The sequence below is a fragment of the Lytechinus variegatus genome, chromosome 2, assembly GCF_018143015.1.
Source record: "Lytechinus variegatus isolate NC3 chromosome 2, Lvar_3.0, whole genome shotgun sequence".
In the NCBI taxonomy this organism is placed as follows: Eukaryota; Metazoa; Echinodermata; class Echinoidea; order Temnopleuroida; family Toxopneustidae; genus Lytechinus; species Lytechinus variegatus.
Genome location: NC_054741.1, coordinates 14,203,405 through 14,220,189, shown reverse-complemented (window position 1 = coordinate 14,220,189; position 16,785 = coordinate 14,203,405). Strand labels below are relative to the sequence as shown.

Here is a 16,785-nt window from a genome sequence, read left to right as displayed (position 1 = left end):
GGAATGCAGCCCAAACATTCCAGCGATTGATGGACACCGTCATTCGCGGCCTGCCATTTGTCTATGTTTATCTTGATGATATACTGGTAGCCAGTTCCTCTAAGGATGAACATGAGACACATCTCCGTCTGCTATTCGATCGCCTGCAGGAGTATGGCATCATCGTCAATCCCTCGAAATGTCAGTTTGGTGCTTCATCACTATCTTTCCTCGGACATATGGTGGACAACACCGGAATCCGACCTCTTAGCGACAAAGTGAAAATCATCCGTGATTTTCCCGCCCCTACTTCACTTACCAAACTTCGAGAATTCCTGGGATTGGTCAACTTCTACAGGCGATTCATTCCTCATTGTGCAGAAGTGCTGCAACCTCTGACTGATCTGTTGAAAAACAGAACAAAAAAGAACATGCCAATTGATCTGGGAGAGAAAGAGCTTCTTGCTTTCAATCATGCTAAAGATCAGTTGGCTAATTCTACTGTTCTTGTGCACCCTCGCACTGATGTTCCCTTATGCCTACTAGTCGACGCATCTGACGTAGGAGTTGGGGGAGCCATCCAACAACAAGTGGATGGAGTTTGGCAACCTCTGGCTTTCTTCTCTAAGAGGTTACAACCAGCTGAAACCAAATACAGCACTTTTGGTAGGGAGTTGCTTGCAGCATATCTTGGTATCAAGCACTTCCGTCATCTCCTTGAAGGTAGGTCATTTACTATCTACACTGACCACAAACCTCTTACTCATGCACTCAAGTCGAAACCGGATAGGCATTCGCCACGAGAAATCCGACAACTTGATTTCATTTCGCAGTTTACCTCAGATATTCAGCACATATCAGGCAAGGCGAACACAGCAGCAGACGCCCTCTCTCGTCTGTATATTGACAGAGTTGACTCTTCCTCAATCATAGACTTTGCGGCCATCGCAAAAGATCAGGAAGATGAAACTGAGGTGAAAGATTCCTCACTTCAACTCAAGTCAATTGCTCTCCCAGGTTCTACCACTACTGTTCTGTGCGATATATCAACTGGTACTGCCAGGCCTCTAGTTCCAGTCAAACACAGAAGAGCTATCTTTGATTCCCTTCATGGACTTTCTCATCCAGGAATCAAAGCTACTCAAAAGCTCATTACTGAGCGCTTTGTTTGGCCTAGCATCAACACTGATGTCAGGAAATGGGCCAAATCATGTCTCGAGTGTCAAAAGTGTAAAGTACATCGACACACCAAAGCACCACTTGGTACTTTCACTTCACCTGATGCACGCTTCTCTCATGTGCACATTGACCTCGTTGGCCCGCTTCCTTCATCAGAGGGCAACAATTACCTCCTTACTTGTGTTGATCGCTACACTAGATGGCCAGAAGCTATCCCTATCCCAGACATCACTGCGGAGACGGTAGCACGTGCATTTGTGGCCAGGTGGGTAGCAGTGTTTGGCGCACCTACTACCATCACAACAGACAGAGGTAGGCAATTTGAGTCAGCACTTTTTCTCGCGCTCACCAACCTCCTTGGCACTAAACGCATCCGCACAACAGCATACCATCCTGCCGCAAATGGTTTAGTGGAGCGTTTTCATCGCCAACTAAAAGCTTCTCTCAAAGCTCATAACAAGGTCCGTTGGACCGAGTCACTCCCTTTAGTCTTACTGGGTATACGCACCGCAATCAAGGCAGACATTGGATGCTCTGCAGCAGAGCTTGTGTTTGGGACTACAGTCACCCTACCTGCACAATTTGTAGCTCCTTCACAAGTTGATGCTGCTGATGACCCATCTAACTATGCCCACAGACTAAAGAGAATGATGCGGGAATTACATCCCACTCCTACTCGTAAACAGCAAACTAGAACACAGGTACATCCTGAACTGCATTCTTCATCTCACATCTTTCTTAGAGATGATGCTGTTACAAAGCCATTGCAGCCTCCTTACAGAGGACCCTTCCGAGTCATTCGTCGTACTGACAAGTTTTTCACCATTGATTATAATGGTAAACATGAAAATGTCAGTGTCGACAGACTGAAACCGGCTTTCATCGAGCAGGATGCTATCACTCCTTCATCTTCTCATCAAAATCCACCTGACCAAGTTCATCAACAATCCAACTCCACGGACTTGGCAGGGGATTCTGATGACAAGCATACGCCTCCCGAAATTCGTAAGACCCGTTCTGGTCGCCATGTAAGGTTTCCTGCCAAGTACGTTCAATTTTTCGGAGACGGTTGAAACATGTCTCAAAATTCACTAATGTTTCCAGTCCTTTTATTTTCTTGTTTTATATAGCCAAGTTCCCTTTTACTTTCCCTTGTCGATTTGTTACTACATTTCTATTCGGTACAAATCTAGGGGGGGAGCTACTGTAGTGACTTGACTATAGCTTTTCATATATCTACATCTATATATTCTTTTCTTGTATATATCTTCATTTATATTTCAATATTCTGTTCATGTTGTATATAAATTCTTTTATTTCCAATTTCATATCTATATTCTAACTTGTTTCTGCCATGTGCAATGTACTATACTTTACTTGCACAGAACAAGGCAACTCATTTCCTGCCCAAATCTACTTGGCAAACACATTCTTCTATTAAGAAACAACCTTTCTTTTGTTCTTAGACTTGGAGCAAACATCCTTTCATTGTTCCTTGTTTATTGCAATGAACTTGCAGGTATACAACATCACTACAGAGATGCTTGCATGTTTACTTTTCTCACAGTCTGCTTCTCTCTTCTTTGTTCTTCTCAACTGTGTTTTGCCCCCCTTTTTGGCGCTTATTTCTTTGTCTCACCTTTTCTGATGTTGGTAAAAACAACTTGTTTTCTCTACCACATCATCACTCTACTCTCTGCCTTCGTCCTAACCACTCATGCTGACCATCTCATCCAGCTGCTAGTGAGGATCGAACCAAATCTTGTGGAGGATCATTTTATACTCATTTCTCTATCTTTTTCAATTCTTACTTCATACCGTCACCTCCACTCCTTCGAAGTTTATATTCTCTGCATACTTAATGAGCTCATTTCTTCGCGAGATATTTTGTGACGTCTGTCCCTTTTTTCTAATCTATTTGAAATTGTGAAGTGTATATATTTCTTGTCACTGGATTTGTGAAATTTACCTGAGCGGCTGGATCCTCTGGCGAGCAAGAATTTAAGGTAGGACCTAACTTTTATATAAATATTAGGAGATCGGCTTTGCCAATTTCCTAAAGTCCTAATCATCAAATTCGTAAAAATTGAAATATTGTATAATACAAACAATAAAAGACAAAAGAAATAGTGAGTGACATCAACTCTCTCATTTGGATGTAACTGGCTCGTTCATATAACTATTTTGTTAAAAGTAAGCGAAACTTTGAAATGTCATAACTTTCTTATTTTACATCCGATTTCGATGAAATCTTCAGCATTGTGCTTGTCTGATTTTCCTCTATTGATTCAAATCAACATTTTTCTGAGGTGGACTTGACCTTTAATATTAAGTCCACAACCCCCGGCCATAACAGTGGTATTGAAATTTTGTCCATTGTAGAAATCCTTTTATGAATCGACCTTATTCTACATTTCTTTTGTTCTTTTTTTTTTGGGGGGGGAGGGTACAGTCAGTCTTCTTAAATTTCATTTATTCATTTATTTCTCACGACACAAAAAATAACCTATGTACACAAAAAATAAATATTAATAAAAATGTACATTTCAGATCAATTTCAAATCAAATGAAATTGATTTAAGAAAAGCACAATGGTTTAGAGATTTCTCAAACTGAGCTTAGCCAATTAATAAATCATTCTGAGGCCCTGTATCATAAAGCTAAGCGATGAATTTTGGGGCTGATTTCAATCATTGATTGCTTGCATTGATTATTTTGTTATAATCAAACTCAAAATCAGCCCCGTGATTAATCTCTTAACTTTACGTCAAGTGGCCCTTATATTCACACCCCTTCAATGAAAACACAAGGACAACATCAATGTAGTATATAGAATTCCAGTATCATAATTATAATCAATTCATAAAGTAAGTTGATTAATCCAGCCATATATATAAAATACAATATATTCAGGATATATGAGAGAAAAAAGGTAGAATCTGTATTTCAGAATCAAATCTTATAAGAGAAATTAAGTTGCTCCTTCACAATTCTTTCAATGCATGTCTGATATAACAAAAAATGTAATACAAACAAACACAATCATGTTCTCCTTTGAGTAAGGTTACTCAAAGAACTACTACTGTGAGTGAATAGAAAATGTATCATTTAAAAGACAACATCTTTTTTTATTAAATGTATTGAATGATAAGCCAATAACACTTTGCTAATAATAAACATCTAACCATTGCTTTGTTACATATAGGCCCAAATTCACAAACTGTAGAGAATTTGAACTGTAAAAATCTTGGTTTTGCTTCCATGTTGCTATATCTCACTTTCAATGGATTTCATTAATTCTTGCATGAAAGAAAATGAAAAACGGAACAAAACAAAGAAACAAACAAATATAGTACATACATGTACTTCTAGTTCTGTTTTTGATAAGTGAGTTTCAAATGCTGACAATTTGAAGTTCTACAATTAGCGTAAAAATTAAAACAATGTCTAAAAATATATTCTCCATGTTATTGCAAATTTCTTATCAATCCTGATCAGCATCAACATTTGTTTACAAATCCATCTCCACATCCTTTCAAAATTACATTATTGCAAGATCCCAATTAAACTTTTACCTAACATAATACATACCACAAACTTTCCACCAAACTTACTATAATAATAAAATAAACTGCTAGTATGAAAAAAATGTAAAAATATAGATAGAAAGGTCACTTTATATTGGTTTTAGCATCTTCCATTATTAGCTTTATCTATGAATTCAGGCCATGTTCACAACATTTTGTAGATTGGCACAATAATTTTTGATACCTATAAAAAAACAAGTGGAATGCCTCTGGCCGTCTCACCTGCATCACGCGATTTAACATAGCAGCAGTGCTGACTTTGAAAACTACTATAACTCACACAAGATGTTCAGTGATACTTGGTTACTCTTATTTCCACATTTTATGAATTAGACCAATACACTTACAGAGATAGGATGGTAATTCAACAAATACCCCAATGCAGCCAAAGTTCATTGATCTCACATGACCTTTGACCTTGATCATGTGACCTGAAACTTGCACAGGATATTCAGTGATACTTGATTATTCTTATGTCCAAGTTTCAAAAGTCAGATCAATAAACTTGCAAAGTTATGATGGTAATTCAACAGATATCCCCATTATGGCCAAAGTTCATTGACCTTTGACCTTGGTCATGTGACCTAAAATGCGCACAGGATGTTCAGTCATACTTGATTACTCTTATGTCCAAGTTTTATGAACTAGACCATCATACTTCCAAAGTTTTGATTGTAATTCAACAGATACCCCATATCGGCCAAAGTTCATTGACCCTTAATGACCTTTGACCTTGGTCATGTGATGTGAAACTCATGCAGGATGTTTGGTGATACTTGATTAACCTAATGTCCAAGTTTAATGAACTAGGTCCATATATTTGCTAAGTTATGATGACATTTCAAAAACTTAACCTCAGGTTAAGATTTTGATGTTGATTCCCAAAACATGGTCTCACTTCATTAACCCTAAATGACCTTTTACCTTGGTCATGTGACATGAAACTCTAATAGGATGTTTAGTAATACTTGATTAACCTTATTGCCAAGTTTCATGAACTAGGCCCATATAATTTCTAAGTTATGATGTCATTTCAAAAACTTAACCTTAGGTTAAGATTTGATGTTGACGCCGCCGCCGTCGGAAAAGCGGCGCCGATAGTCTCACTCTGCTATGCAGGTGAGACAAAAACCGTAAGAAAAAAAATCTGTGTATTTTTATAGCATTAGTAGCTTTCATTTGATGTTAACAAAGTGTTGCAAGTAAACATTCACTCAAATAAAACCACTGTTTCTGTGTGTAAATTGGCAAAGTTCTATTTTATATTCTCAAGCCATATTTATTAATTTTCAGGTCCATAATCAACCCCACTTCTATCAATTATTATTTAACTTCACTTCATGAACAGCTCAATAATTTGAGAGCATTACAACTTTTCATATGAACTAGAGAACATGGCCAGTTGTTCAGAAAGTCTCATGTATAGGGGGTTGGTTTACATATTTTCTGGAATTGCTCTAAAGAAAAATGAAGTTCAATATGGGAAAGACTATTGGTGCATTATTATACTTACAGCAGAACAAAAATCACTGTGCACTAGTTCTTCACTGTACATTATTCACTTCTGTTTTATATAATTTGTGCTGGAATAAAGTATAAGAAGTTCTATGTTAAAATTACTATTTAGATAAAATACTTTTGTGTCAATTGAATTCTGAAAGTTAAATGTGCAATAAATCCATATATTAATATCAAAAGCCAACAATTTTTGAAGAATACATTAACAAGGCACATCCTAATCAGGATGTTGTTTTATAAAGTTTTTGTAAGTATCATGACTTCAGGTACGATTGATGTGTTCGAGGAGAAAAATTTCCTCATTTAACATTGTAGGTTTGGATTTCATATAGCCCTATACAATTTTGACAATGGAAAAGCTTTGTAGTTAGACACCTTTATCAACAAGAGTTTTAATCAGATACTGGAAATAAAATTAAACAAGAATCTGATTAAGTCCCATAAAACAAGGATATCCTCATAAACTTTCATGTCACCAGTTTTCGTAAAGATGTACTCATAGGTCCATCCCAATAATAAGTTGATTTGAATGAAAAGAAATAAATTCAAACTAGCAAAAGTTTCACTGAAATCAGATGTAATTTACGACTATTTAGAATTTTGCTTATTTTTCTCCATTGCAGTAATAGGTACAACAGAGAGATATGCAAATGGGAGTCAATGATGTCACTCACTATTTCTTTTGATTTGTATTGTTTGATTATCCAATATTATAATAAACTGCAAAAGAAATAGTGAGTGGGTGACATCCTCAGATTCCTCATTAACCTAAATCTTATAATGTCATAACTTTCCTATTTAACATCCGATTCTGATGAAATATTCAGCATTAAGCTTGTCTGATTTTTCTCTTTTTATTCTTACATTCACATTCCTGAAACAACACCCAAGTATCAACTAACAATTAAATTTCAAGTAAAATGAATAAGAAATTTCCATTTCTTCTTTCTCACTTGAAAATAAACTTCCCATTTCACTCAGTAAAAGTTTCGTTGACCTTTTGAGACAAGCTATTTAAAAGAAATGAGGCTATAGGTCAACCCCATTTTTTTTTTAAAGCAATCATTTATGAAGAAGGAACCATATGTCTACTGCAAGCAAACATACATGCAGTGCAGAAATATATATATTGCATTTGTATAGAAAATTTGTGTAAGCTGAAGCCCCCTTAAATAATTGCACCAACTTTGACATCATCATAACCATCATCAAGGACACTTTAAATTCTGTGTTCTGTATGAACAGAAAACCCTCATTATTACCCAAATCCTTCAGCCTTTGTTCATTATGCTAATTTTCATGGGAAAACAATTTCTAGTTTTGGTTACATGTAGTTTCTAGTCCGATTAACCCATTGCCTACTTGAACCACATGGTCCCTGTCCAAAACCTATGGGAATTACAAAATTCAGTAGTCAATTGGTTGACATGAACTGGAATGAATTAGACCTGTTCTTGGGCTAGTCTGTAGGCATAGACGCTTCCCCTCTCTAGGAAGTGACTGTTTGGATCTTCATCTTTGCGAGATCGCTTCCGTGGCCTGTTGTTGCTATCGTCGTCGTTGTCATTGTTGTCAGGGGACCCGTAACCACCTCCACCAGGAGTGCGGATAAGTAATACATCCTAGAAGACAGAAAGAGAAAGAGAGAGAAGTGTTCTCGTATTAACTTTTGAAGATAGAACAGAGCTGATTTTTATAAAACATTAGAAGGTAAGAAAAAGATTCTAAAATCAATTTGCTTCCAGACCCTAGTGTATCAAACTCCTCGAGCAGTGGAGTGACGGACTCACATGACCAATCAGCAATATGCCTGGCAGCTGAATTTTGTACTCTCTTCAGTTTGTTAATTTGTGCATCAGGAAGATCATAAAGAAGACTGTCGCAAAAGTCAATGCAAGTCATGACCAGCACATGAATGAGTCTCTGGGTGGTCTTTTTTTGTAAAAAATTAATGGATGCTACCAATTTCATGCAATGCACACAAGGCAGATCTGCATATGTCATTCCAATGAGTCTTGAGAGGTAGATGATTATCAAAATGTAACTTCCAATATACTTCCAATCAGTTTAAACAGTCAATGTATTGAGACAATAAAAAAAAACACAGGATGCCCACAATGTGATTGAGCTCCTTGAGGATCAGTCTCCTTTCATTCAGAGTGTATCTCTTACCCCAGCCTTCACATCGATGGTATTCTTGCTTCCAAGGTTGATAGTATGACCATTGGCAAAGATGAAGTGATTACTTCCTGGCTTTCCTTCACAGCCACCTACAAGAAGAGATGAATGATAATAATAATAATATAGACAGGGAGGAGAAGAAGCTCGCTGATTGGCCGCTTCCTCTCAGGTAGTGATTGTGGGTCTGAAACAGCGGTTAACATAAGAAATCCAAGCCAGGCTCCTAAAGGCTATCTGGCTCAGCTTGCATTTCTCAGTCGGCAGGTGTTTGAAAGAAACATCATAACAGACATGGAGCCTTCTCTAAAGGCTACAATGGTTCATACACAAATATAGTCAAAGAAATCTTCCCCACCATTAATCGCTTGGCGTTAACTTTAGGGCCTTGATATGGGACACTAATACAATAATTTTCAGGTTGTCTGGGAAAGAGTAATGAATTAAGAACATTCCTTGAGGGATATTCCACATATAAACATTCCTACCACGACCATGATTAAGATCACAGTCTCATTACTTCCTCACAGTATATACTACTATACTTTTAGTGCACATCGAAATATATTATTTCTTGAAAAGTTTCACAATATAAATGTCTATTATTACTATTATCATTGTTATGACTGCTGAAAGAGATTGAGATATTTTTATAATAATAATAAATGTGATTTGTAATGTGCCAAATCCACTCTGCAGAGTGCCCAAGGCGCAGTGAAAGAAAGAAAGAAAGAGTAAAGTACAAATATAACAAACAAATATAAGCCCGAACCCCCCATGTCTTAACGGATTTGGGAATACAGTCTGACCTCTCTTATCAGGACACGTTGGGACCCGCACCAATCGGGAGAAGGGATTTATCCGGATCTGGGAGACTCAATATCAAATACACGCAGCCGCGCTGCCGGTTGCCTCCCCAAGCCAACGGCGGTAGCTACACTAATGTAGTGGGCGTACAGACAGTATTCACTGCAGTATCATTGCAAATTATAGGCAGTGTTTTTACAGAAATGAAATCGATCGATGGCCAAAACTCTTGGATAATTTACCTGCTAAAGTGACTGAGGTATACATCGAGCATACCTCGAAAGAAAGAGAATGACTCGATGAAACCAAGTTTTACAATTAGATCATTGCAGCGGTTATCGCAGCTTTGCAATGTCAGCCATTGGTACACTGACTGTAGGCTCAAACATGATAGATGGCGCTGTCCGTATTGAGGCCTAACATTAGCTAGCGAGACATGTGTTGTTTTTCCCGTGAAGCAAAAAGAGAAACGTGATAAAATGTTTGCCCTGCACCCTGATTTACTGGAAATAATTGGTGATTTGGGTGAGATAATTTCATGAAAAATAATTTTTTTGTAGGTTGACTATATTGGGAAATATATGTACTCAAAGTGAGATTACGTATAGGATTGCGTTTAGATAAAAGAATTTTAATTCGTCTTTAGGACGAATTAGGTGATCTGTCTGTGAATCTAATGATCACGATCTATTTTCTTTTCTTAAGATCATCATGTTAATTCAGATCGATATGAGCATCATGATAATAAGCGCAGTTTTATTATGAAAGGACATGTTGAATACTGTTGAAAGACAATGAAATAAAAGGTGGTATGGAAAGATCTTGTTTTCCTAAAGAATGTCAATTCCACCTATTGTTCTCGCGTTCGTGCGTACTGTCCTGGAGATTAGTATAAATAGAGTACGATATCAGACAATTTTCGTCACTTGATAAAGAGTTGCAGCGGCACTCGAAAGCTCGTGAACTTGTAAGCTAGTGAACACTCTTTGCGAGAGTGATCACAAATTTCCTTGTTGACCATAGTAGATTGCGAGACAAATGAATACCCTCTAGCGATTATTTCAATCCGCAATAATGAACCTATTTAGTATCAATGTCAATTCCAATTTACCAAGTGATAACACGAAATAGTGAGCACAGTGTTGACTAAAGCAAGGATCTAGAATCCAGTTTTGAAAAATTCAAATTAGTATCCATAGACCAGATTTTTTGGTTACCTCATGAACAATTATGACTAAATGACCTTTAATTGTTTACATGACGATAGGTAGGATATTATGCAAGCATTTTTAACATATACCAGGATGGAGAAATTGCATAGACCAGGTGAATAGAATAACAAAGCAATGAACACTGACGGAGGCATTTGTTGCATTTCTTCTTGGAATGCGTTAGCATGTTCTTATAACAATACTTGTCCAACTCTGAAATACCAGTTGCTAGTACACGCATTGTTTTTTTATGGATGTAATTTAACGCACAATTAGAAAGAATAATCAAGACATCAAGGTTGGTGCTAATATCTCGTTAACTATTAAACCACCATGTCACTTAAATAGAAATAAACTTCTTCTTATCATGCGCAGAATGGAACTCCGAACTGGCTTTCACGCAAAATGAGAAAAAAAAATAATGAATAAAAAAATATATACTGATGGGTTTCGAACCATGGACCCTTGCGTTACAAGGTAGATGCATTAACCATTGGACCATAGTTACTGTCATGCACTTGCAAGGCAACGATAAAACATAACCTCAAGTTGAATTTTTCAAGGGCAAGCATAACATAATGATATACTTATAAATATTTTAATTATGATGATCTCTTTTTGAAAATGATAGTTAAGTAAATTGATTTGTAAAAGTATACAACCAGCTACAATATGTCGAAAACCGGGTGAAAAACGACCAATGATTACGGAGTTATAGTCATATTTGCAAAATTATTAAAACGTCAAAACACAAAAATTGAAAATTTTAGTTCTGACGCCATATTGATGACGTCATGATAAAATTTAGGGTCAAATGAGACATGAAATCACATCTACAAGTCCTACTCTATCCCAATATAAAAGAAAATTTAAGGGTCAACGGACTATCTGAAAAAGTTATATAGAATTTTGTAAAAGCATCTTTTTGCACACATTTGGCCTATTGTGAACGCGCGCTTGCACGGTAATGTAAACTTTGACGGAGGCTTATTCCTTTATTACTGGTCGTAGAAGGTCGGTTAAGGTATCAAATTATTAGGAATTTTATAAGGAATGCATTAACGCAAAAGAAGGTGCGATTCTACGTGTCGTAAGAACGCTACGCGCGTAAACGCGCGCGAAAACCTGTGAGCGCGCAAATTCCTGAAATGTTTAGAATGATCTGAAACGTACTCTACTTTGATCAAACAATGATTTTGAGCATTTTAAAATTTTGTCGCGCGCGTACATGCGCGTCGTGACCTGTACATGACCTCTGATGACATGAACAGTTGACTCTTGATCTGAAGTTAATTTGATGTTAATATTGTTAATTTGATAATGAAGATATTGTTGATAATGTGTTTTTACAAAATGGCACGTAGATGACGTCAGGATGACCATTTGACGTTGAACTTGTTTCGTACACATCGCATGATAACTGTGCATAATTGATAATATTTCGATGAAAATTGATAGAGAACTTTTTCTGATTTTGGTGGAACAAGAAAAGGGTGGAAAAAGAATAATAAATCAAAATAAATAAAAAAGAAAATTCGTAGAAACATAACAGGTGATCTGTCAACAGACAGATCACCTAAAAAAAATCTTGGCAAGTGTGAGTCCGGATAATAGAGAGATCCGGATAAAGGGAGGCCAGATAAGAGAGGTCGGACTGTAACTAGGGAACCAGAGTTGGATGAACGAAGTGACCTGACAGGAGTGTTTTTGTTAATCAAATTAAATTTAGCTACCTTTCATTCCATAAGGTCTAAACGACCTGCGTTCACTCAGGAGTGCGATGGTCAAGGGTCGTCTAAAGAGGACCTCTCTGATGACCCCATCCCCACCCCGGAATTGCCCTGCTCCTCCGGTGCCAGGGTTCAACTGGAACTGCTTCAATACAACAGGATATCTTGGAGGAAAAAAAATAGTTGAATCAAGAAACATTCAATCAAACACATTCAAACATATTCAGACATGATCAGTTAAAAACTTTCATACATCATGGTCCTGGGGTAAAGGTATTTCATAAATATAAATATAAGTCCAATTTTTTTATTTGAAATTTCATTTTGGTCTTATCTAAATTCTGACAGAATTCTGAACATGAATTTCAATCTTAAATCAAGTAGAATAATATTAATATCTCAGGCAATTCCAGGCAGAACGTCGCTAACAGTTTATTTACATTATAGTCCACTTATGGACTCTCCCCAGTTAAAAACATGTTTTTACATCCTCCAGCAAAATGTATTTCTAAAGGCTTTTGTTTCAAAGGACTATGTTTATCATCTCATTAAAACCAGCCTTGTCAATGTACAGCTGCATAGCGCTGTTTGGTCCAAGAGAGAAGGGGTCATGTAAGGCACATGGTTGTATATGGCAATCACATTTGATCTGAAATTAGAAAGCGTTGTGGTAAAGTGGTTTTGACTCTCGCCCTGTAATCAGAAGGTCGTGTTTTCAAATCCCACCGCAACCTAGCATCCTTTGGCAAAGCGTCCCTCCATAAATTGCCACACTCCACCCAGGAATTAAATGGGAAGGATGCGAAAGCCTATGTAGCATGCATAGCAAATGAGGTTGAAAAATCTTGTTGGAAATTTCCCCAGGGAGAGAAGTGCATATATTGTGTGCCAGCATGCCAGGAACTGATGACCGGCCTAAAAGAATATCTGTAAATCGCTTAGAAATGTGGATCTAATCTATCAAAGCTACATAAAAGTGGAACATTATTATTATGTGATTTAATAAGGTACAAACACATTTCAAAACACCTTAGCATTTATCTCTCATGCAAAAATGTTTCTAGCTCATATACATCCAAATTAAACAAAAGTTTTTTGAACCCAAATAATCAAAATAGATTTCCTTCATATCTGTAATAAGTACCCTGAAACATGTTTGTAATCTTTAATTCTACTCTAGAAAGAGACCTTATCATCAATGATGAGCATGTTGGTACTCGAGTCATCAGACTTGACTGATTGACTCTTTATGAACACCACCAGAGGGCACTTCACCAGTTGTATCCTCACCTTCTTTCAAATATCTCTGGATCAGTGATCCTGGTGTTGGTCATATGAACATGGACACCACTCCTACCGTGCCACGTGGGACCCTGAAATGAAAGAGGTTTTAAGAAAAATGAAAGCCTGTCTAAAGCTTTGATAAAAGGGTCAGTAATGTGAATTAGACTTGAGTGTCATAACATTCCAATATTATAAACATGTAGTAGTCACTGAATGTTTTTCAGCCTTCAGGATTTAAATATGGCATTTTTCAGCAGTTACAAATTTGAATTTGTCATCTAGCACCACCTCTTGGCAATGTCTTTATTTTTAGAAAAAATTGCCCCTTTGAGCATTTCCTTAACACATTTAGTAATTGGATATCAGAAAGCAGCTGACAGATTATATACTGAAGTTTTTAGCTCATTCCCGACTTGAGAAGGGGCTTTATGTCAAGAAGACATAAGATTGGGCACCCAATCAAACTCAATTTTGATGTAAGATCTAGAAATTAGACCAATAAAACAAAGTTTAGCTTATACCCTTCATACTAGGGCTGAGCCAAAACATTTAAATAACCATTAAAGCATAAACATTTTCTATTTTGACAACCATTTAACTGTATGGGGAAAAAAATCCTTTCACAAAAATTGCTGAAGTTTCACAAACACATCTTTACCTCCAAGAAACAGTCATATATTTTCCATATCATCTTGAAATGATCTTTATATGGTTGGAAACTATCAAGAAAATGAAGAAAATTCCCTTCTTCCTTCACTCTGAAAGATTGTTTTCAGTTGATGTCTAACAGATCTAACAGATAGATCTTCATACTTACTTACAAATAATTTATTGGTAATATCAATTGATAAGCCAAGAATAAATTATTGAATAATTCATATCAAACTTTTGTATGATTTTATGGTCCAATTCTTGACTTGAAAAAGAAATTGTCCCTGCTTCAATAAAGATAGAATTACCAGACCGTTCTATGAATTTTTTGCTTTACCAACAATGTCCAACAAATCCAGATACAATTTTTTTTCATGTCGAGAAAAGGAGCCCAAAGGTAAAAATAAGTTACATATAGACAAGCAAAAGGCAGAAATCTGGATACAGGAAAGTGCACAAAGTTGCAACTAAAGACTTTACATTATTCTCTGCTATTTTCAATTACCATTATATCAAAGTGTAGTGTTATAGCGTAATGCGGCGTGTATGTTATAACCGATTAGTTTGATTTCTTGTTGTCTTGGTATGTTATTTTCATATTGTGTATAATTTATATTTGTGTAATTTTATTTTAAGCTATATGAGGACCCGCCGGTAAACCAGCAACACCATGAATGATGATGTTGAGTAGGGCCATCCTCACGTTTTCATTTGTCGATTTCAGATGTATCATTTTATATGTATTGTTATTTGTTCTTAACGAAAATAAATTCAATTCAATTCAACTTTTAGCTACATCTTTGGTATAAATATCTTGCAAATCAAATACTATAGCTAGTAAATGCAAACTTACAGCGCCAGCCCCTCCTGCTATTGTTTCGTAGTATCCAACATCTTCATCTCCCAACGTGAAGTTGTTCATGGTTCCCTATAAATACAAAAAAGGAAATGAAAAGATTAACAAAATAGGACCATAGATTTGAATCCTGCATTAAACTTCTGCTTAAATTGCATTAAGAAAAGGAATTTCACTGAATAATTTTTCAAAATTATTCTGTATTCTACTTCCAAATCAGGGCAGGTATTACAAAATTTCTGTTTAAAATATTGATATTCAGATAAAACGTATGAAGGGACAGAGAGTGTATTGCATGAATTTCTGTTGGTATCAGTTGACAGTATGATAAATGTTTACAATAAAATCCAGCTTTTATCATTTCAGTCATATTTGTTGCAGATTTTAGCCTTTAGGCAACTTGTCAAAAGCCAATGCCGTGTTTTTCAGAAGGAATTCCACAAGAAGCATATCACAAAACAAATAAGAAATCACCTATACATGTATGCATAAACTACATTATGAATAATCTTACCATTATGGACATAATCTCTTTCTGAATAATTTTTGGACAGTTTCTAGTTATGGAATATGAACCTAAAATTATCTATTGTTAAATTGTGGAACTTTAAAATAGAAGTACCCTTGTTAAACAAGTGGAATGCCTCTGGCCGTCTCACCTGCATCACGCGGTTCAATATAGCAGCAGTGCTGACTATGAATACTACTCTAACTCGCACAAGATGTTCAGTGATACATGGTTACTCTTATGTCCAAGTTTAATGAACTAGACCACTTTTTATGAACTAGACCAATAAACTTACAGTGATATGATGGTTATTCAACAAAAAACCCCAACATGGCCAAAGTTCATTGACCTTACATGACCTTTGACCTTGATCATGTGACCTGAAACTCGCACAGGATGTTCAGTGATACTTGATTACTCTTATGTACAAGTTTCATGAATCAGATCCATAAACATTCAAAGTTATGATGGTAATTCAACAGATACACCCAATTCGGCCAAAGTTCATTGACCTTTGACCTTGGTCATGTGACCTGAAATGAGCACAGGATGTTCAGTGATACTTGATTACTCTAATGTCCAAGTTCAATGAACTAGACCAATAAACTTTCAAAGTTATGATGGTAATTCAACAGATACCCCCGATTCGGCCAAAGTTCATTGACCCTAAATGACCTTTGACCTTAATCATGAGACCTGAAACTTGCACAAAATGTTCAGTGATGCTTGATTACAATTATGTCCAAGTTTCATTAATCAGATCCATAAACTTTCAAAGTTATGATGGGAATTCAACAGATATCCCCAATTCGGCCAAAGTTCATTGACCCTAAATGACCTTTGACCTTGGTCATGTGACGTGAAACTCATGCAGGATGTTCAGTGATACTTGATTAATCTTATGTCCAAGTTTCATGAACTAGGTCCATATATTTTCTAAGTTATGATGACATTTCAAAAACTTAACCTCAGGTTAAGATTTCGATGTTGATTCCTCCAACATGGTCTAAGTTCATTGACCCTAAATGACCTTTGACCTTGGTCATGTGACATGAAACTCTAATAGGATTTTCAGTAATACTTGATTAACCTTATGGCCAAGTTTTATGAACTAGGTCCATATACTTTCTAAGTTATGACATCATTTCAAAAACTTAACCTCAGGTTAAGATTTGATGTTGACGCCGCCGCCGCCGTTGGAAAAGCGGCGCCTATAGTCTCACTTTGCTTCGCAGGTGAGACAAAAATGAACGTCTAAGAGGAAAATTCTCATGGTTTTATGTTTATGCACAACTGT

General features: G+C 36.4%; 1 protein-coding gene across 3 annotated transcripts in view; it reads right to left on the bottom strand.

The window, feature by feature from the left end:
- Positions 1 to 5,933: 5,933 nt before the first annotated feature.
- LOC121407389 (5-oxoprolinase-like) overlaps positions 5,934 to 16,785 on the bottom strand; it is a 48,435-nt gene continuing 37,583 nt past the window's right edge. For all 3 annotated transcript variants that reach the window (XM_041598444.1, XM_041598443.1, XM_041598445.1), the window contains exons 25-29: positions 14,978 to 15,052; positions 13,480 to 13,562; positions 12,193 to 12,353; positions 8,436 to 8,533; positions 5,934 to 7,885 (exon numbers count right to left, since the gene is read on the bottom strand). In XM_041598444.1, the coding sequence (XP_041454378.1) occupies positions 7,706 to 7,885; positions 8,436 to 8,533; positions 12,193 to 12,353; positions 13,480 to 13,562; positions 14,978 to 15,052 (597 nt within the window). In that variant the 3' untranslated portion in view covers positions 5,934 to 7,705. The remainder of the gene's footprint in view (positions 7,886 to 8,435; positions 8,534 to 12,192; positions 12,354 to 13,479; positions 13,563 to 14,977; positions 15,053 to 16,785) is intronic.